The sequence below is a fragment of the Daphnia pulicaria genome, chromosome 3 (genome assembly GCF_021234035.1).
Source record: "Daphnia pulicaria isolate SC F1-1A chromosome 3, SC_F0-13Bv2, whole genome shotgun sequence".
Classification (NCBI taxonomy): Eukaryota; Metazoa; Arthropoda; class Branchiopoda; order Diplostraca; family Daphniidae; genus Daphnia; species Daphnia pulicaria.
Window position 1 is genome coordinate 12,456,349 of NC_060915.1, and position 22,269 is coordinate 12,478,617.

The 22,269-nt window shown below is 38.1% G+C and overlaps 1 protein-coding gene and 1 long non-coding RNA gene across 3 annotated transcripts in view; one reads left to right on the plus strand and one right to left on the minus strand.

The window, feature by feature from the left end:
* Window positions 1-26: 26 nt before the first annotated feature.
* LOC124328639 lies at window positions 27-1,633 on the plus strand. 2 transcript variants are annotated; one of them, XR_006916408.1, is made up of 3 exons: window positions 27-535; window positions 725-839; window positions 1,056-1,633. It is a non-coding gene; the product is annotated as an uncharacterized LOC124328639 (long non-coding RNA). The 2 variants fall into 2 exon arrangements; XR_006916409.1 differs by lacking the exon at window positions 27-535 and adding an exon at window positions 545-648.
* A 153-nt stretch (window positions 1,634-1,786) lies between these two features.
* LOC124328477 overlaps window positions 1,787-22,269 on the minus strand; it is a 48,622-nt gene continuing 28,139 nt past the window's right edge. Inside the window, exons 3-4 of the mRNA XM_046787250.1 lie at window positions 8,596-10,631; window positions 1,787-6,490 (exon numbers count right to left, since the gene is read on the minus strand). Coding sequence (XP_046643206.1) covers window positions 2,479-6,490; window positions 8,596-10,631 — 6,048 coding nt within the window. The 3' untranslated portion in view covers window positions 1,787-2,478. The remainder of the gene's footprint in view (window positions 6,491-8,595; window positions 10,632-22,269) is intronic.

Here is a 22,269-nt window from a genome sequence, read left to right on the forward strand (position 1 = left end):
TACAACCATGGTCACAGCTGCTGAATGAGACTGATTTGCGGCCAATGCGGTCATCCGCGACGGTGTTGCTTATTAGGGAGACATCCCACTTTCCCAATATTATTTTTAACTTTCGATTTCGTACGTTTGTTACCATCGCAAAATCAGTTTCTTTCCTACGGTTCTATAAACAGATACTTGTAAAATGAGAAACCATAGTATCGCATTATTTTGGATAAAGATAATTTTGGCTGGTGTTCTTGTGTGCCTTTAAAATTGTTATAATAAAAGAAAAAAGGGGAACAAGGCAACAACTGAGGTCTTCTCCTATTTAATAATCTAGGCCTATAATTTTTACCGAGTCTCCTCTTGTCTATGGATGCAACATTTTTGTTTTAAATTTAGCGGGAAGGCTGAGAGGGGATAGAATTTAAATTTGGCAACGGTGCATTCTTACACGAAAAATAGAACAACAAATTAAATGACAAAAATGTGATCGTCGTGTCGTGTCTGAGTCTCCCAAACTCTTCCATCTTTTCCATCATCATACCTATAGGTGCTGCTATTGAGCAGGCTAATAACTTTAAAAACTAAGAATTTCAATAGCATGATTATTAGGGCTGTAATGAAAGGTTGACTACAATAATTTGCTTCCTGATTAGCACTTCTGTAAAGCTCCCTCATGCATTTGCCATTTAGTTTGTTTACAATCAAGTTCATGTTTCGCTTTTCCTTCTTTGTGCAGATTTGAATCCTGAGCCAGCCATCATCAACAAGAACAACAAATGCAAGTTTCGCTTTGTACTGGTATCCACTCGTCATCGGCAACAGTCCCAATGTCCCATCTTCATAGATACCAGGTAATATTAATTTTGTAATAATGTTATTGCTGAATTCATTTGTTTGTGTATTTAAATGTGCATGCCTTGGGTAGGTCTAGGTGTATGTACAGTGGCTTTAGACATAAAACACTTGATATTCTTCGTACAAAAATGAATTGATGTATACCCAACACCTCAATTTTATTTTTCCTATAATATTGTGCATAACATTTATTTTGACTTTCTAAAAAGTAGATAAAACATCGTCCTGTTTCCTTTCATTGAAGGATCCATCGACGTCGGGCGATTCATCTCTTCTTCCCCTCCTTTAAATCCCATCTCTTTCCTCGTGTACGCCCATGTGAATGTGGGTGTATTCACGAGGACCCCCTTACTTCTATCCCGTGTATGGCGTATTTAGAAACTTTTCTGTGGCTGGAGGAATTGGAGATGCCTGGCTGTTTTTCCCAGGTTAAAAGGTAGGGGAAATTTGAATTATTTTCCCTTTATTTTGGTTGCGTCTTTTTGTGAGAGAAAATCTTTTTTCTTTTTTTTCTCGTTCCTTTGGGTCAGCATAGTTTCGACACATCGGGACCGTGTCAAAACTGTGGGCTAAGGGCAAAAAAAACACGACTGTAATCGCATTAGGATTAATTCTGTCTTTTTTGTGAGTCATCTTTTACTTTTCAACTTGGAAAATAGGGAAAAGCTGAGGTCGTGAATAAAACTCCCCTATTGTACCTTTTAATCTAGCCCTTACTGAACCCACGAATAGCCTGTTGTTATTGTTCGTGCAGAAAAACCCGTTTTATCTTACTGTGGTTCTCTGCAACTGTATGTATAGCTCGCGTTGCTTGATTAAGCTCATAAATATGCTTGAATTTCTCAGGCTTGCAATTGCTATGGCTCGGGTGGTCCGTATTTCAAGTATCTTTTACGCTGAATGGGGTTGGATTAGTTGCCAGTTAGGTAACACATCTGCTTGCAGCGGATATTTGAAATTGTATTAGGAAGATGTTTAAAACAAATATTTCACACGAAAATGGGCTTCCAGGTCGGGCGTGAATACAAAAGAAAAAAATGAAAACATCTGATAAGGATAATTTAGTTAGTACACAGCCACCCAGTTAGTCTTTGTCATTATTTCAGGTCCTAGTAATAAAAGAGATACGTCTGTCTTGCAAGTTTCTTCCAAGAACTGATCGACTTGGCGCTGAACTTGTTTTCGATCTTTGACGGTCAAATAGTTGAGCATTTTCTCCATCACCCTTTCCTCTCCTCTCATTACAGGATAAAATATGACGGGTCTTTCTCCGTCGTTATGGAGCACCAATTCTTTAACGGCAGTCGAGCCCAGTTTCTCTGACAGGCATTTCAAGAACTTGTCCATTCTTGCAATGTCGTCCGTATTGCGATCATGGCATGCGTGGGTTAATAGCTCAGCCCATATGCTAACCTTTTTCTGTTGAATGGGACCAGACAATAGTTTTTTTGGGTAAATTTTTTTCTGGTAGGTTTCATGGGAATAATTAAATCGAATGATGTCATGTTCTGAACAAATTGTTGAAGTTGAATATCGTTACTGTAATTGAGGAAAGATATCAAGGTATTCAATCTGTTGTAATAATGTTGCGAATCAAATATCTTGAGATGGGTTTGGGGTTTTTGAAACGCTTGATCAATTAACTCGGGCGAACTCGGGTGCGTTTATTTTCATAAATTGTTGGATCTCTTCTCTGATTTCTTTTGGCAAAATTTCCAGCCAGGCTTCGATATCTGATCCCCACAGCACAGCTTTGAATAGTAATGGAATCTCATTCATTTGGTGAAACAACATTGTTTGCACGGAGTCCTGACCTAAAATATCAGCTTTCGCCGACACGAGTTTCAATATTTCTTTTATCTTTTCTTCTTTGTGACAATGTTCAAATATGTAACTCCATACGCTACGTCGTTCTACGCCTATGTTACGTAAGAACGTGATTGTCTTGACGAATTCCTCTAGTTGAACTTCACTTCCGTAATGTAAATAAAACCGCAAGACATTAGTCCATCTGCGCGCTGTCGACATGATGTCATCATTATTAGGTTGTTCCATAGTCAACGGGAAAAACGTTTCGATGGAAGGTGCGTTATCCTTCCACTGCTGTTTCACTTCCTCTTGGCTTTCTTTCGACAAATGTGTTAACATTCGTTTCACAACATCTAGTGACAAACAAATCACGATAAAACCGTTGTCGTCTTCGTGAAGTAAAAGCTTTTTCCGAAAGCTGTCATTCACACGTTTCAAACAATCGAAAATGCGAAAGACTCCATCAAGATATCCGAATCCGTCTTCAGAGTGAGAGAAATTTGCGCGCGCTGCCGATATAATAAAATCTCTCCAATAGCTATTTCTCGGCACTAGCCGTTCTTTGATGAAAATACTGGTAAAGCCGTTACCATCGTCGTGAAACTCCAAGTCTTCTCTATTCCATCCCATATTTGTAAAATTACAGGTGATTGATTCCACCTTAGTTGGGTCATTTAAATCAACAGATTCGACGATACCCGGCGATATTCCTCCAATTTTTGTAAAATTGTTTTTGGAAATAATAGTTTCAACAAACTGTTCGAGTTGATTCTTTGTGAAATGTTCTAATAGTTGACTTGATAACAGGGGAACACCAATATGAGTCAACCTTACGTTATCCTGATGGCGTCTCGTAAAATTGTCTACTCCTTTTTGTAACAACAATCCTTGAAGATTTTCGACGTCGATATACTTGAGGGATTCTAATGTGTCATGATTGTGAAAAACCAAGTCGTACAAATCTGTGTAATCCTTCACATTGTCGTCTCCCATCACGACGACCTTTGCCATTGCGTTGAATAATTCTTCCGTTTGGCATTTGACGAAAACAGAATTCGACCAACGGTGAAAACTAATAACTCGGATTAGTTCTTTTTGCCCCAGTACTTTCTTGACCACTATCAGAATCAATTGCAACATTTGAATGTTTTCAGAATCAATTGAGTCGGAAAGCCCACGGCGCACGAATCCATTTGTGTCTGTCCAATATTTTTCTAGTATGTCGCCGGGAAGAACTTGTTTTAAGAAGGTCAGCATCTTGTAACAGATTTCCTCTTGACCACGGACAGCCGCCACGTAAAACGGCGTAAATCCATATTCATCCCTAGCAATGATTTCATTTATTATTTTATCGGCTACACTTTTGTGCTCCGGATGAGTCAAATTTCGGCGAATTGTTCCCAACATTTCCTCGACTGCTTTCGTGTTTCCGTAGTAAGCTGCTCGGTGAAGGCGAGTCATGCGATAAGAATCTCGTTTCATCAGTATTTTCAGATCCGTTCCTGTCACGTCTTTTCCCATGGAGTCTCTTTCTAGCGGCAGCGGCTGATAAATATTTCGAAAAGATTCCGGTTCTTTTGCCAGAACTATGCCATAAAGTTGAGTCAGTAGATTTTGTCTATTAAGCTCTCGTAAGGTAATTAATACTTTTTCGATTCGGCCACTTATAAAATGTTTTTTGGAACAGAAGGCTTTCTCCAGGAAATTCGCAAATCGGAAATCGTCAGAACAGGCCGTCGATTGAGACAATAATCCTAAAAAGATTTTCAAATTACTTTCGTAATTTTCGTTGAAAATTAAAAAGGTTAACATGCGCTCTGTTGTAAACTCTATATTGGGACTGAAATACTTGTCGAAAGCCTCGCGTTGATTTTTCATAAACTGCAACAAGTGGTACACAGTTTCTTGTTGTTCCTCTCCATTCCATTGAGAATATTCTAAATCACTTGGAGGCAACCTAAGACAACTGAAAGCTGTAAGCGTTGACATCACTTTATCAGCCTCGCTGTCCAAGTAATTGATAAATCGTTTAAATAGTTTGCTTTTGGTCTTACGAAAAAAAGCAAATGAAAAATAGCTTCCTTCCTGCATGAAAGATTTCATCATTACGTTTTGGATTTGTTTTTTATCCAAAGTTGCATCAAGGCAATCGCACAAAAACGTGAATATTGTTGTATTGCCTGTCAAAAGCGAAAAATGAAGTGCGTTTTCGCTGTCGAACCGTTGATGAGCTATTGTTGTGAATGAATAACCCCCTGAATCCCTTGTAACAGATTCCTGTGGAGGTAATTTTTGACAAAGAAATCGACTGTAAATATTTTCCGTAAATTTTTTAATTCTTTCTGGTAAATTACGGTTGTCAATTCTATTTCGCCACTCTTCGTTGTCGTCGACTAAATCTTTCAGCATGCTATTAAAAAACACTTGGACGCCATGGTACTCCCATGTTGCCAGGATTTTTTTCAGGATTAACATTCGAATGGATTCATTTTCTAGTAATTTGTTGTGTCGTTTCTCATCGAGAAGAAACCCTTCGTACAAATATCTGGCGAATAAATATTCGGCGTATGTCCGGTGCAAGAATTGAACCTTTGATTCATCTCCGCTTTTGAATGTCAATCCGAATTTCAGGCTGTTTGAAGCGATTTTATTTTCGTCAACTAACCGCAGTTGCAATGACTGATGTGACAACAATATTTCCAAGTGCTTCTGATTTGTGACTATAGTTTCAATGGATAATTTTGTCAGATGACCCTCAACATCTTGCATCAAATGATTAATGGCGTCGACCACAATGTCGTTTCGAACTGACGACGACGGTATTTTAGCCTTTTCTTCGAGAAAGACCCGACGTTTTGTTTCCATTAAACGACGGTACAAATTAGCCAAATCGAATCTCTGACCATCAAGTAGATCGGCTATGAGTGTTTTCACTCGACATTTATCATAGTTTTCCTCCATCACTGAAAAATCGGGCTGGAAACATTCGGCTAAGATCCGACATTGCAATGGGATTCCAATGAAAGAACTTTCTTTATCTTTTAAAGTTTCCGATACCCGATCAATTAAGGATTCAGCGAATTGTTGAATTGGGCTATTTGTATCTCCAATCAAATCCAGTTTTTTCTCCCAATATTTAGTCAAGAAATTAATTTGGTCGTTTCTGTCAAAATTTTCCAAACTGTAAGACAATTGAGACAATTGGAATTGCAGTTTGTCGAGCATGTGGGGTCGGGTTGTCACATAAAGTTGGATCGATTTGTCTTTAGTGATGGCCTTCATCAATTCAATCGCTTTATCTTGACACAAGTCGTTGATTTCATCGAACCCATCAAACATGACAACGATTCGTTCTCCTGTCTCCAACCGATTTCTTAATAACGAGCGGGAAAATGAACTTTTTTCATCGACGACGTGTAGCTCATTGATAAAAATGTCGACAGCATTCGAAAGCGTAATATTATCTTGTTTCAGAATTGCTTCGTAGTGATCCACTAAATTAATTCTGATTACCCAGTGGTCCGGTTTTGCTTGTTTTATTTGTTGATAGCAGTGAGAAAGAATTGTGGATTTTCCGGTTCCTGCTACTCCAGATATGATGACAATTGACTTTTCCTTCTCATACTCCTTTAAAGGGATTAAACGATCATCTTCGTGAATTTCATTTAATGACGACGATTGATTTGCAACATCTAGAATTTTATCCCATATTTCTTTTTTGCGTTTGGCTTCAACGAGCCATTCGATGTGGCCATCCTGTCGAATTCTGCATTCCCCCCGCAGTTGAGTTACACTGCAGTCCAGTCGCTTCGCAATTTCATCCTCAAACTTATCGTAGGGTAAAACAGCGAATGCCGGACAGCGATCCGACTTATGGCGTTTGTGTGTAAACCCGAAATGCGAATTTCCGGACAAAACGCGAATGCCCCGGACATTTTTTCGAATTCCGGACAGAAATATTTTTAAAAACTAATTATATCAATCGATGCAGTTTTTAATTCTTAGTAAAATTGCTTAAGACATATAGTACAGTGCAATGAAAGTATTTTGAGATATTTCGATTAAAAAAATCAAAACATTGAGCTGTCAAAAACTGTTTTCGTCTGCCAAGACTTTTCGACCTGGGATCAAAACGACTTAACAACATAAAATAAATATTTTGAAAATCCCTTTCGTTTACTAAATTTCACAAGAACAAATAGGCCTAGAATTCTAAAACAAAAAACGAAATTGAAATCCGTATTGGAATTCTGGAGAAATTAAAGTAGAAAGTCGCCCATACGTGACGCGAATGTCCGAAAACCACCGAAATTTGAAAATTTTCTTAGAATTTCTAAGTTAAGATTTTTATAGAAAAATTGGTATCAATAAATGTAGAATTAAGTCCTCTTTATGTCTAGCTGCATAATGGTAACATGACGTTAATATAATTCGTCTAATTAATGAAGGTTCTTTCCCCATAAAGCCCTTGATGCGAATTCTGGACAGCAGACGGAAAAAATATGACTAACACTGCATTACTCTTTATCCGTAGTATCTTTAACAATATAGCACGGCGGTATAACATCTGCCTACCATGCGGAAGGACTGACGTTCGATACCTGCAAAGGGTAAATCTTCATTAAAAGATTTAGTAAAATCTTTTAGTCGTACATGCAATTAGAAATGCAAAGCAAGCAACAGACATATTGAAACAAAAATAATATGGACATCAGCTAGGTTCATACGTAATAATGGCTTCTACTTCAACCATAAATATATTCAATAATACATAATTGTAACAATTATTGAAATAAGTAAAATAATCTTAACTGTTACCATCACGCTATTTAATTTTAACGTTATTGCAGTTATGAGATTTGAACGTTCAACCTTCACGTTTACAAGCGGACCTTAACCCACACTGCCATAACGATACTTGTCTAAAACTATAAAGATCGATTAGCGAGCGGACTATGTAGTCTGTCCGGAATTCGCATCATGGCTCCTTATGGGAGCAAGACTGACGCTACATATAAGTGATTTTGAAAAAAAATTTACGCCCTTCGAACATTTTTGGGGGAATTTCAAGCAAAATGGGGTTACGGGCATGGGAATTAAATTAAAAATCACAAAGACTTTAATTATTTTACAATAAGAAACATTCCGGACGAAAGATACACCATTTTGGGGAATGGTAGTCATTATAAAACTAACTGCTCGATTTTTTTCAAAAATTTTTTCACTAAAATTACTGAATTATTACGCCTTATAAAAATATTGATAAACAAGTGGAACGGGAAAGAAAAATTATGACGACAGCTTTTTTGGATCTGCTAAGATTCGATCCTCTTGTCGCTCAAATCTTTTTTTTTTAATAATGGAAAAACTCTACAAAAAAACTTATAAACATTGCACATCAATCGATTCGCCTTACAATTCTGCGTCGATTGATGTATAGACATATTAAAAAACAGAAAATCGAAATTTTTCAAAATTTTCTGTCCGGAATTCGCGTCAGCTGTCCGACATTCGCATTTTGGCCTGTTTTCTATTTTCATCGATATTTAAGAAAATTCTTAAAAATAACGACAAAACCTTATATAATATTGTAGATCTTTCAATTCTCTATCGATTGATATAATTAGTTAAGGGATTTTTCTTGTTTTAACCTTAGAAATTCCTTACCCCGTAAAATATGTTTACTAACTGACAACACAGAGCCAAAGTTGTCAGCCGTATAGAAAAATTGAGAAATTTCATTTCATGATAACTCAATTAATACAGCGTATTTTTAGATGCCCTTTGGCTCAACTGTGTATCCCCTGTCATATTTTGAAATTCATTCATTAGTTTTCGTTAATATTTCGTCGTTTTTTTATAACTGTAAATTGAAAAAATCGACTTTTTTGTCCGGCATTCGCGTATCCGAGATGCTGTCCGGAATTCGTTGTTTTACCCTAGAAAGGAAATTTCAACTTTCGCTGGATGTACATTTGCTCATCAAAATGAGTTGTGTCATCGAATGAAGGTATAATTAATTTTCCTCCAAATTGCATCAACTCCTTTATTGAATTGATATCGATTACCTCTTCTGGTTTGTCACCAATCAAATCTCCCACCGTTATTAAATTTTTTTCCATTTCCTGTTGTCCCAAATCTTTTTTGAGCTGAAAAGAAACTTTTTGAGACATGATTTTTATCTTGTACTCATAAGTTAGCTCAGTAAATTTGATTTCATCGGTTATTATGGCAGATTTATCCAGACATATGATAACCACTTTATTTATTTTTTTATCTGTTCGTCCAGTCGGAATTATACTGGCATATTCTGTGCAATTTTTAGCAGATATTACATCACCATCACAAACGACGACGAGTAGATTATGAGAATCCTCCTTATTCAATTCAAAACAGTTTTTAAACTTTTTAGCTTCCACTTCGTCATTTAGACGCTTCGAAGGCGTCACCAAGAAACTGTCGTCACATTTGAAATCGGGAAGCGTTTTGATGGCAGCAATGAATTTGACAGCCGTGTGTTGTGGCGACTCTGATCCAATAACAATAACAGAGTTTGAAGTGTCTTTGAATAACAGTTCCAATTTCTCAGTCATAATTTGAATAGAATCTCTATTAAATTCTAAACCCATCAGGTCTTTCTTTAACTGGTCCTGATAATCGTTTGATAAGTCATTGAGACGTATCGATTCCATAATATTTTTCGTTTTGTCTAAAAACAGTGTTCTTGCTTCTTGTGACGATAGCCAAATGTTGTCTTTCCTTTTGAACCAGTTTACCATTTCGTTCATGACGTAGGCTGACTGAAGATCGGTACTTTGCAGGGTGAAATAAATGCTCATTTCACTTTTGAGTACGTCATCCAATTCGTCTTCGTTGGGCGTGTTGACTGCGAAGACGAGCTTATCCAAGAATCCTTTGATTTCCTCGTCCTTCACAGCAGTGGGGAGGGAATAATTAAATATTTTGGGCTCCAGTGGCTTTTTGCCAAAATTGTTATCAAACTGGAAAATCCTTTTTTCCAAGTTTTCAACGTTTTCACTGAATTGTAGCAAATGTTTAAGCAATTCCTTGGCACCTTCAGTGAGTTCATCAGGCCGATTAATGAAATCTTCGTGAAATTTTTTTGTCTCGGGATGGATTACGTTTTCATTTATCAAGGCAATGTGATAATTTCGCATTGTTTCATGATTTGTGCTCAGATTAATCTTATCAGCTTCAGTTTTAGGTTTACCCCACAACATTTTCGCTAGAATTTTTGAGGTGGTTTCTTCCTTCAATATGTCAGGCAATGTATCAGGTTTTTCTTTGCTGATGGCTAATTTGCATCGAGTTGGGTTTTTGCCATCCGATAGTTTTTCGAATTGTAAAATGGGATCAGTAACTTGCACTTCCTTTATTTCAATTCCATTTTCCTTAAGGCTTTTTTTATTTTTGAAATCAATATTTGTGCAAATGATGCAACTGTCAATCTTGTCTCCTCTTCTTATTATTTCACGATAAGAACGAAAATATTTTGGTAGACTGAAATCAATGTTGATTTTCCCCCTTTTTTTTTGCTCTTTCGTAGGTACAGCGAATAAGTCTTCAGCTGTTATTTTGTTCTCTTTCTCATTCAGTCGACTCTTGGCTTGCAAGTATTGATATGGCCAGTTTTCTCCTTTATTTTCTGCGTCTTCATCTTTTGTAAATTTTAAAATAACATCGTCGAACTTGTTGCCTTGGTCAAAGAGTTCCGTGCCCAAATAGAATTTGTACCCCGCGTTGATTGCGCGGATACAAAACAACATCAAAAGTTTTGATTGAAACCTGTTACCTTGTCCCGCATCGGATCCTTTCTCGCTCACAGGTGGCATCTCATCTGCCGACGGTGAATTAACCACCAAATCGCCTGCGATCCCAGCTGATGACTCATTCTCTTGCGTCACTTCCTCATGGATGGCATCAGACATTTTTGATTTATTTTTATAACGTTTGGCATTCTATAAAATAGGGAGCAACCGTAAGGTTAATTAAATCTCTAATAGCTCTAAAAAAATTTGTTTTTATGAACATACAGTGATGGGAGTCAAACCATACCGTCAACGAATGTTTATAAATGCCGTTGACTTCCTCTGACGTCACTGACTATACTCTAGCTGGTGGCTCGTCAGGTGGCCTTGAGAAAACAAACCTAAATCTCTCTCAAAATTTTATATATCGGCGACCCGTTTACAGATTTGTCACATTCACTTACAGTTAAACTTGGGGTAAAAAGCAATTGCAAGTTGCAACTACCACGGTAACACGACAAATGTTGTTTACACTCAAAACATTAAAGAACATCGCCTTTGTGAAACTGAAACGCAATGACGAAATTCCGCTTTCACGTTTGCAATACGGTGCACACGCCGAATCACGCAAGGGTTTAGACGAAACCTCTTCTAACAACAAAACGCGGGACTGAATGTGTCACCTATAGGAAAGAGAAAGTATACTCGTGAATTAATTTTACAATTTGAATTCAAACTGCGCGCATTGCGCACTAGATTATTAACAGCGTTGAGGTCGTCCCATTTTCCTTAAAAAACGATCGATAATTATTCTTACACTTAAATGCTTTTTCTTTTGAATAATTGAGTGTTAATCATAGTTACTTTGACGTTAGTCACCTTTTGTCGCTTGTTATTTGAAAACAAAGTCATCGGATCGGAATTTTCCAAACTCTTTAATTTCTGTGCTCAAATGGAATGGGAACCCGGAACCCACCACCTATTCCCCGTATGAGGACAATCTCTCATCAGCTGAATGGCGCGTTGAAACTTGTGTTTACCTGTTGTGTTTGAACAAAACAAAATGAGACTGCTCTGGCGTTGCGTTGTTGTTCCTGTCAAATACGTGCCTCGAATGAAAAAAACATCGAAAGGCCCAACTCGATTTTCACGAGTTGTGTGTAGTCGTGTAGACTTACGTCATCTAGCTTTCGTGATGGAAGTGAAAATTACCGGTCGCAATCACGCTCCTTTGATATTTGCACCGTTCGTTCGAGATGACTGGCACCATCGAGGTTTTCCTTTAAAAAAAATGCTTGTCAATTAGAAAGATGGTTCCAGCTGCTAATTGAGAATTATTTGCGGCTAAAATGCGGTCATTCGCGCCAGTGTTGCTTAAGGAAAACATCCCACTTGCCGCCTGAGCCATAAAAAAAGTGATTACTGTAATCACATTAGAAATAGTTCTGTCTTTTTTGTGAGTCATCTTTTACTTTTCAACTTGGAAAATAGGGAAAAGTTGAGGTCGTAAATAAAACGATCCCTTACTGAACCCAAAGAATAGCCTGTTTTTTATTGTTCGTGTAGAAACACGCGTGATCTGACTGTGGTTCTATGCAACTGTTTGCATAGCTCGCATTGCTTGATAACTCATATAAAAATGCTCAATTTTCCCAGGCTTGCTATTGCTACGGCTCGGGTTACCATTTATTTACTGCTTACGTACTGGGTCCGTCTTTCTAGTATTGTAAGCTGAATGGGTTGGATCATTTGGCAGTTACGTAGGTAACACATCTGCATCTAGCGGAAATTTCATAGTGTATTAGTAAGACGCTCAAACTAGGTGTTTCACACGAAAATGCGCTTTCAAGAATATTCTTTATTTGTAATTTGTTTATCATTTGACTGGCGGGCGTTAAAACAGAAGAAAAACATTAAAAAAAACTTTGATATCCAAAGGCAAAAAGACAATTTTTTAACACATAGCAGCTGCGACCCAGTTAGTCTCGTCATTAGGTTCCAGTAATCAAGGAGAAACGTCTGTCTTGCAAGTTTCGTCTAAGAACTGATCGACTTGGCGTTGAACTTTTTTTCGATCTTTGACGGACAAATACTTGAGCATCTTCTCCAGCAATTTTTGCTCTCCTCTCAGTGCAGGATTAAATATGACGGGTCTTTCTCCGTCGTTATGGAGCACCAACTCTTTAACGGCATTCGAGCCCAGTTTCTCTGACAAGCATTTCATGAATTTGTCCATTTTTGCGATGAGGTCCGCGTTGAAATAATAGTATTTGTGGGTATTAAATAGCTCAGCCCATATGCTACACGTTTTCTCTTGCTGAATGGGCGCATTTGTGGGAATAATTAAGGTGAATGATGTTATATTCTGAACAAATTGTTGAAGTTGAGTATCATTGCTGTAACTAAGGAAAAATATCAAGGTATTCAATCTATTGAAATAATATCTGGAATCAAATATCTTGAAATGAGTTTGGGGGTTTTGATACACTTGATCTATTAACTCGGATGCGTTTATTTTCATAAATTGTTGAATTTCTTCACTGATTTCTTTTGGCAAAATTTCCAGCCAGGCGTCGATATCTGATCCCCACAGCACAGCTTTGAATAGTAATGGAATTTCTTCTATTATGTGAAACAAGATTGTTTTCACGGAATCCCGACCAAGAATGTCAGTTTTCGCCGACACGAGTTTCAATATTTCCTTTGTCGATTCTCCTTTGTGATCATATTCAAAAATGTAACTGCATACGCTCCGTTGTTCCACGCCAATGTCACGTGAGAATGTGATAAAGTTTACAAAGTCCTTTAGATGAACTTCACTTCCGTGATGTAAATAAAACCGCAAGATATTGGTCCAGTATCGTGCAACCTCGACTCTGTTACCAACTTTAGGTAACGATAATTCCTTATTAGTCCAAGAGAATAACGTTTCGATTGAAGGTGCGTTATCCTTCCACTGCTGTTTCACTTCCTCTTGGCTTTCTTTCGACAGATATGTTAACATGCGTTGAACAACCTCTAGTTTCAAGTGAATCATGATAAATCCCTTGTCATCTTCGTGAAGTAAAAGCTTTTTCCGAAAGCTGTCATTCACACGTTTCAAACAATCGAAAATGGGAAGGACTCCATCAAGATATCCGAATCCGTGATCAGAGAGCATAAAATTTAAGCGTGCTGCCGATATAATGAAATCTCTCCAATAGCTATTTCTTGGCACAAGCTTTTCTTCGATGTAAATAGTCGTAGTACCTCGCTTATCTTCATCGTGAAACTCCAAATATTGATCTACGGTAATCCTGTCCCGATATAAAGAATGAAGGTCAATTGAATCCTGCCATCCCCTCCAATATCCTCTAATGTTCTGAAAATTGTTTTTCGAAATAATGGTTTCAACAAACTGTTCGAGTTGATTCTTTGTGAAATGTTCTAGTAGGTAACTTGATAACAGGGAAAAGCCAGTAGCAGTCGACCCTATGTTATCTTGAATTCGTTTCGTAAAATCGTCTACTCCTTTTAGTGACAACAATCCTTGAAGATTTTCGACGTCGATGTACTCGAGGGATTCTAATGTTTCATGATTGTGAAAAACCAAGTCGTACAAATCTGTGTAATCCTTCACATTGTCGTCTCCCATCACGACGACCTTTGCCATTGCGTTGAATAATTCTTCCGTTTGGCATTTGACGAAAAATGAATGCAATGAATCACATGATTTCGAGTCTTCAATATTTTGAAAACGAAGAACTCGGGTTAGTTCCTTTTGCCCCAGTACCTTCTTGACAGCTTTCAAAATCCATTGAAACATTTCAATATCTTCTAAATCAATGGCGTCGGAAAGCCCACGGTGCACAAATCCCTCTGGGTCTGTTGTGTTTGTTGCTAGTATGTCTTCGGGAAGAACTTGTTTTAAAAAGGCCAGCATCTGGTGATAGATTTCCTCTTCATCAAAGATAGCCGCCACGTACAACGGTGTAAATCCAAATTCATCCCGAGCCATGACTTCATTTATGACCTTATCGGCTACATTCTTGTGATCCGGATCAGCCAAATTTTGGCGAATCTTTTCCAACATTTCCTCTACTGCCTCCTTGTTTCCGTAGTAGGCTGCTCGGTGAAGGCGAGTCATGCGATACGAATCTCGTTCCATCAGTATCTTCAGATCCGTTCCTGTCACGTCTTTTCCAATGGAGTCTCCTTCTAGCGGAAGCGGCTCATAAATATTTTGAAAAGATTCCGGTTCTATCACCAGAATTATGCTATAAAGTTGAATCAACAGATTGGGTCTATTAAGCTCGCGTAAAATTATTAACACTTTTTCAATTCGACCACTAATAAAGTGGTCGAATTCGAAGTGATTCTCTGAGCTGTAGAAAACTTCCTTCAGGTAATTCGCAAATTTGTAATCGTCAGAAAGGGCCGTCGATCGAGACGCTAATCCCAAGAAGATTTTTAGATGACTTTCGTAATTTTCGTTGAAAATGAAAAAATGTAACATCGTTCTGTCATGAATGGAAGGAAAATATTTGTCGAAAGCCTCGTATTGATTTGTCATAAACTGCAACAAGTGGTGCACAGTTTCTTGTTGTTCCTCTCCATTCCATTCAGAATATTCCGAGTTACAAGGTGGCAAGAATCCTCTAAGATTTATCATAATTTTATCCGCATCACTGTCCAAATAGTCGATAAATCGTTTAAATAAGTTGCTTTTAGTCCTACGAAAAAAAGAAAATAAATTTTGGCTTTTTCCGTCGATGAAAGATTTCATCATTACGGTTTGGATTTGTTTTTTATCAAAAGTTGCATCAAGACAATCGCACAGGAATGTGAATGTGGTTGTATTCCTTGTCGAAAGCGAAAAATGGAGTGCATCTTCACTGTCGAACCCTTGATATGGAATTATTGTCGAAGAACAATCCACAAAACCCCTTGGATCTGTCACCCGTGGAGGTAATTCAAGGCAAATATATCGTTTGAAAAAATTTTCCGTAAATGTTTTAATCCTTTCCGGTAAATCGCGGTTGTCAATTCTATTTCGCCACTCTTCGTCGTCTTCGACAAAATTTTTCAGTATGCTATTTAAAAAAACTTGGACGCCATCGTACTCACGTCTCGCCAGGATTTCTTTCAGGATTAACATGCGAATGGATTCATTATCAAGCAACTTGTTGTGTCGTTTCTCATCGAGAAGAAACCCTTGGTACAAATGTCTAGCGAATAAATATTCGGCGTATGTCCGGTGCAAGAATTGGACTTTTGATTCATCTCCATTTTTGAATGTCAATCCGAATTTCAGGCTGTTTAAAGCGATTGTATTTTCGTCAACTGATCGCAGTTGCAATGACTGATGTGACAACAAAATTTCCAAAATCTTTTTATCAGTGACTATAGTTTCGATGGCTAATTTCGTCAGATGACCCTCAACATCTTGTATCAATTGATTAATGGCGTCAACCACAATTTGAACTGACGATGAAGGTATTTTAGCCTTTTCTTCGTGAAAGACCCGACGTTTTGTTTTCATTAAACGACGATACAAATTAGCCAAATCAAATCTCTGACCATCAAGTAAATCGGCTATGAGTGTTTTCACTCGACATTTATCGTAGTTTTCCTCCATCACTGAAAAATCGGGCTGGAAACATTCGGCTATGATCCGACATTGCAATGGGATTCCAATGAAAGAACTTTCTTCATCTTTCAAAGATTTTGATACTAGATTAATTAAGAATTCAGCATATTGCTGAATTGTGCCATTTTTATCTCCAATCAAATCGAGTTCTTTCTCCCAATATTTAGTCAAGAAATTAATTTGGTCGTTTCTTTCGAAATTTGCCAAACTGTAAGACAATTGAGACAATTGGAATTGCAGTTTATCGAGCAGGTGGGGTCGGGTCGTTACATAAAGTTGGGTCGATTTGTTTTTAGTGATGATCTTCATTAATTCAATCGCTTTATCTTGACACAGTTCGTTGATTTCATCGAACCCATCAAACATGACAACGATTCGATCTCCCGTTTCCAACCGTTTTCTCAATAACGCCCGAGAAAATGAACTTTTATCATCAACGACGTGGAGCTGATTAACCAAAAAATCGACGGCATTTGAAAGCGTAATATTGTCAAGTTTCAGAATATCTTCGTAGTCAACTAAATTAATTCTGATTACCCAGTGGTCCGGTTTTGCCTTTTTGATTTCTTCATGGTAGTGAGAGAGGAGGGTAGATTTTCCGGTTCCGGCTACTCCGGATATGATGACAACCGACTTTTCATTCCCATTCTTTTTTAAATGAGCCAAATCATCGATAATTACTCCCTTAGAAGACGCTTGGATACGGCTCTTGATTTTCTCCCATACTTCTTTTCGCTTTTCCTCTTTGACGAGCCATTCGATTTGGCCATATGAACTGATTTTGCATTCCCCGCCAAGTTCCCACTGACTTACAAACGGTAATCGCAATCTCCTCTTGACGTACAGCGATTGCTCAAAGGTTGCCGTGTTGAAGGAAGGAATTTTGATTTCTTTTTCTTCAAATAACAGTTCTCTAATCGAAGTAAAATCGATTATTTCTTCTGGTTTATAACCAATCAAGTTTCCTACAGTTAGATTTTCACCTTGAAACGAAACGGTTTTCGACAAAATAGCTTCTTGGCAATCTTCACTTAAATCGGAGTACTTGATTTCATCTATTATCCCAGCTACAGGTCCATCACGTCTCACAATTATCATTAAGTTGTTATCGTCTGCATGATCACCGTCTGTAATCATATTTTCGTAATTTGAAACCGATGCTTCGTCATCGCAGACGACGACAAAAAAATGATGAGAATATTTTGGCAATTTCAAAATATTTGTCCACCTTTTCCTTTCCTCCTCATTTTGTAGACGACTAGAAGATGCCACCAAGTAATTTCCTTCTTGTTTCAATTCTCGCATTAAAATATGAACAGCCGAAATGACTTTGACAGCTGTGTGTTGCGGCGAAGGTGTGGCAATCCGCTCGACTTGTTTCCTTCCGGAAGCCTCCGACAGCAACCTCTGCTTCAACTGATTGACCATCATTTGAATTGCGCTGATGTTGAATTTTATCTCTTTTTCCAATCGACTTTGATATTCTAATGACATTTTTGTGACATCAGCCAACAAAATATTTTTGGCTTTTTTCGCTTTCAGCCAAAAGTTTTGTTCTTGATTTGAAAATTCTTTTGACACTTCATGAAGTATCCGAATTGTTTGATCTTTGCATTTGTCCGGTTGATAATATTTGCTCATGTCTCTTGTTTCTATAATTTCTTCGAATTTCTTTTCGTTTGGCATATCGACGACAAAGACCAACTTATCAAAGAAATCGTCGACGTCCTCCTCTGTGATTTTTCGTGGCAATGAATTCTTTACAGCCGATTGGCCTTTCCCAAAATTGTTGCTCAATTTAAACTTCCATTCTTTCCAACTGTCGTTTACACCTAACTCGCAGATCGTTTGACGCAATTCTTTGGCCCCACCTGAAAGACTCCCGGCATCACTCACGAAATCCTGGTGGAATTTCTTTTTGGTACAATCGATGACGTATTCTTCGACCAAAGCAACGTGGTAGCTGCTGAGCATTCCAGTACGAATTTGTGGCGTTTTATTATTCGTAGCACAATCTTTTAACTCTTCGGAAAGCAACTGGACGGGTGACCATTCCTCCTTTAACCTTCTGTGCCAATCGTTATTGTTAATTTTGAGTTTGTAACGGGCTGTTGTCTTCTCTAGTGCACCGAACTCTAAAATATCTTCCGGTTGATCATTTATGGACACCAACTCGACTCCACCCTTTTCAAGACTGTTCACGTCGAAGCCGATATTGGTGCAGATTATGCAATCGTGAATGTCGTCACCCCTTGCCCTTATCTTGTAAAAGGAATGGAAATATTTCGGTAGACTGAAATCTCCCTTGCGGTTACACTCTCAGTTTTCAGGGGATATTCTAACCCTCTACGACGGATATTCCAGCTTCGAATACCCTTGCTTAGAATAGGTCTAGAATAGGTTCAACCCTATTCGAAAGCTTCGAATACCCATAGTAGAACCCTTATGCGATTCGATTTTCCTTCGAATACCCCAGTATTCGAAGAATCGAATACCTTACCCCATATTCGAATAGAATACCTGGGTGGGAGAATGTTTCATTTGCACATACGGCGTCGGTGTATCGAGTTGCCTCCCAGCACACTTTTTTTAATTTTCAGATTGAAAATTTATCCGTCCCAACAAAGTCCCAACTCCAAAAGTATCAAAACGTATAAATAACTTTATCAATAATACAGAAAATTGATACAGTCAAAATAGCCGTATGGAAGAAGCTCGGATTGGAATGCGGGAGACCCGAGTTCAATACCCGGACGCTCCACACATTTTTTCTGATCTTACCCCACTCAGCAAAACTCTTAGAATAGGCATGGAATAGGGGGTATTCGGGGGATATTCGAACCCCTATTCTAGAACAGGTATGCTACTAATAGAATACCCCCCCTATACTATTAGTAGCAAAAACCAAAACGCTACTAGTTCGAATACCCTCGAATACCCCCAAAAAACTGAGAGTGTATAATCGGGTAGGCCCAGGTGATTTGCCGTGATTTTCTCTCCTTCGTTCTCTTTGTGTTTGGCCTGCAGGTATCGGTACCGCCAGCGTTTGCTCGCTGATGTCTCGTCAGGTACTTCATACCGGAAAATCAAATCTTCCAGTTTCCCGCCTTCGTCCTCCTTTTCTTTACTCAATTCGAACTTGTAACCGGCACCCAGTCCTCGGACACAAAAAAGCGCCAGCAGTTTTGATTCAAACCTCAAACCGTGCGAACTGTCGATCAACTTTTTTTTCTTATTCTCCTTGTTGGCTGTTGACGAGATGCCGGATTGCACAGTTTCATTTTGAGCAACTGGCGTTGGTACGTCACCATGTGTAAATTCCGATGCCATTGAAATGAAATGTTTGTTTTACCTTTTTTCCCGCCGTGTGGTTTGTTGGGCAGGATCCGCTACTCACTCAGCAGTTGACAGTTCACTGAATATTGAAGCAGATAAATGGGTTAGCACGAAATCTAGCTGCTATCTTATTAAATACCGGTAAATGTGTAAATGCAAATAACTGTTTTCCCTGTCTGTCTTGGGAAACGTTTAAAGGACCAACTGAACGTGACTCGATAAAGCAGTCAACTGAATTTACTTCTAAATGTCGCAAGGTTTATTATAGTCTCGTCGCATATTGCACGGTGAGAGGGGGTAAAAACCGATATGGTCAGGGTGGGAAAATTCAAGCCAAAACACTTAGGGAATCTGTTCCAAGGCCATTGGAATTTACTTTGAATGCTGTTTATCAAATCGAGAAATTAATCTTGGACAAGGTTATTGTTAAGGTAGAGGCTTAAATAAATATAGAAGGTATTGTTTGGTTCTAACCTTGATGAAGGAGTAATCCGTCATGTATTCTCAACTGAATTTCTGTTCACAATTAATGTTTCGCATGTATGTAGAATTATATTAAAAATCTGATTTTAAACCACGACTTTCCAAGTCTTACTACAACTGTCAAGTTTGTTTTTATTCTCCTGCTGGTAGAGCACCCGAAGGCCAAGTCCCGCTGTGTTTTTCACGTAAATAAAGCCGAAATAAAGGCAACCGAACGACATCAAGTGCCAACTTTGCAATTATTGTTCCGCGGTACTGAAAGTTGAACGCAGCCGTTTGCTTAAACGAGCACATCAAACGAGGAATTTGGCAACTTCACTTCTGTATTTGTGGCGCGTTGTTTCAATTTGTAGCGAAGCGGAACCTTCTCTTCGAGAAAAAAGAAATGGATATTTCTAATAAATATTCCAGATGCAAGACACGAGAAGTTGTGTTTTCAATATTTTCTTTTTGCAATGATTTGCTTAATCGTCCGTGTTTGAATGATTTTAAATCACTCGGCCAGCTCTGAGATTTTCAGTCAAAATTATTACCTTATTTCCAGGCTTTATTTAAACGGACACTTTTTTTTTCATGCTGGAGGATAACTGCTGATATTGCTTGACACTTAAACCTCACACAGGATCGGACGACTCACGCTCCGTTTTGTTCCGACAATTCGCTTAAATCGTCGTTAAATTATTGCTGAATCGAACTCTTGAATCCGGTCTCTTAACACTACGAACTATCTCAATACGAATTACGAAGATGTTTTTAAATTGTAATTGTAATTGTAATTGTAATTTCACTGAAAGGGTAGTTATTTATTGAAATTTTTTTATAACTTTGACGTGTAATATATTTAAATGATGCAGCATTACTTGCGTATAGGTGTGCAATGTGTTACATGGAAACATTTTCTTGTTAATTAAAATTAATGTAACCTTGACCCATTCTAAGCTTTTCTTTATTCGTGAATTTTATTGATAGTTTTTCCATGACCCTTATTTTATTTTTAGTGCAGATAAACAGCATTCCTGCTTGAATCGAGAATCCACCGATTTTGGGCGATTTATCACTTCTTCCAGTCTCCACTCTAACCCTCGTGTACACCCCATGTTAGTGCTTCACGAGAATCTCCTAGCATCCCGCATATGGTGTATCCAACTTTTCTTATTCTGATGGACCCCTTGGTGGCCCTGGCCGTATTTCCCAGGCTTAAAGGTAGGACCAAATTAGCTCTATACTTTGCACTTTGCTCTACACTTTTTGGTGGATTTTTTTATCGTTTCACCATCCACCCGCGTGACTTATTTTGTGACGTTCCAAGCGGGTCGCATATTTAAGGCAGGGATTATTATTATTTTTTTTTTTTTTTTTCAATTTATGTTTCGCTCATGGAAGAAAAATGTAATTTACATTTTCGTATCTAAGTTCAAATCAAGTCTTGGACTGACAAAAACTTTCCTTGATACAAAACCTTTTCTGAGAGTATTGCAGCTTGTGATTTATCATGCAATTGTCCGCTGATCGCGTCGTCGTGAATACGGAAATGCGAATGGCTTCTTCAATTCCCTTTTTTGATCGGAAGAGAATTATCGATCAATTGTCAATACTGAAGGCAGCTTCTTCACACTTCTTCTCCCCAGGCACTTGCACACTTGTTTTACTTTTCGAATATTGTTGCCCCTACTATACTTAACGAATGAACTGTTTTATTACTTGTGCTGTCAGATGTGGTCTGGATGTGGTTATAGACTCCCTAGTGTCGCTCAAATTGTTGTATTGGTTCAGAAATTGGTTCTTCCCATCAATCGCCCTGAGACTTACTGTATATGGTCCAAAATCTATAATTGCAACATGAAAGGCATTAAGGAATTTACGAACAAAGTACAAAATATAATGCAACAGTGTATTGTGTATGCGTACCAGCGTTATATGTAAAAAAAACAAAACCAACAAACACAAAAACAAAATGCAAACTCCTACTGTCAACTATTCAGGATCTTACCAGTTAATTAAAGGCGAGTTTATCTTGTCATCAATTACAAAATCACAATGTTGGAACGCTGGATCGACGGGTAAAAATTCAATAAAGTGTCAAATCCCAACACCGACATGAATTCATAGGTTTACACTCACAGGGCTCTACAGATCGGGCAGATCTATATCGTCTAGAATTAAAGGGGCAATTCGTGCTGATGAGAAGATCAATACAATCACGATCTTGGTCGTTTAAATGGGTCAGCATGACATTCACCAATTGTTTATTCTCTTGTAACTCGGCGCCAAGTAAAACAATACCCTTACAGTCCTCGTGAAGCACTACTTTTTTTACAGCCTCTTTTCCTAGTTTCTCCGACACGCAATTCAAAAACTGGCCCATCATTTCAATTTTATTACCGTCTCTATCGTCATAGC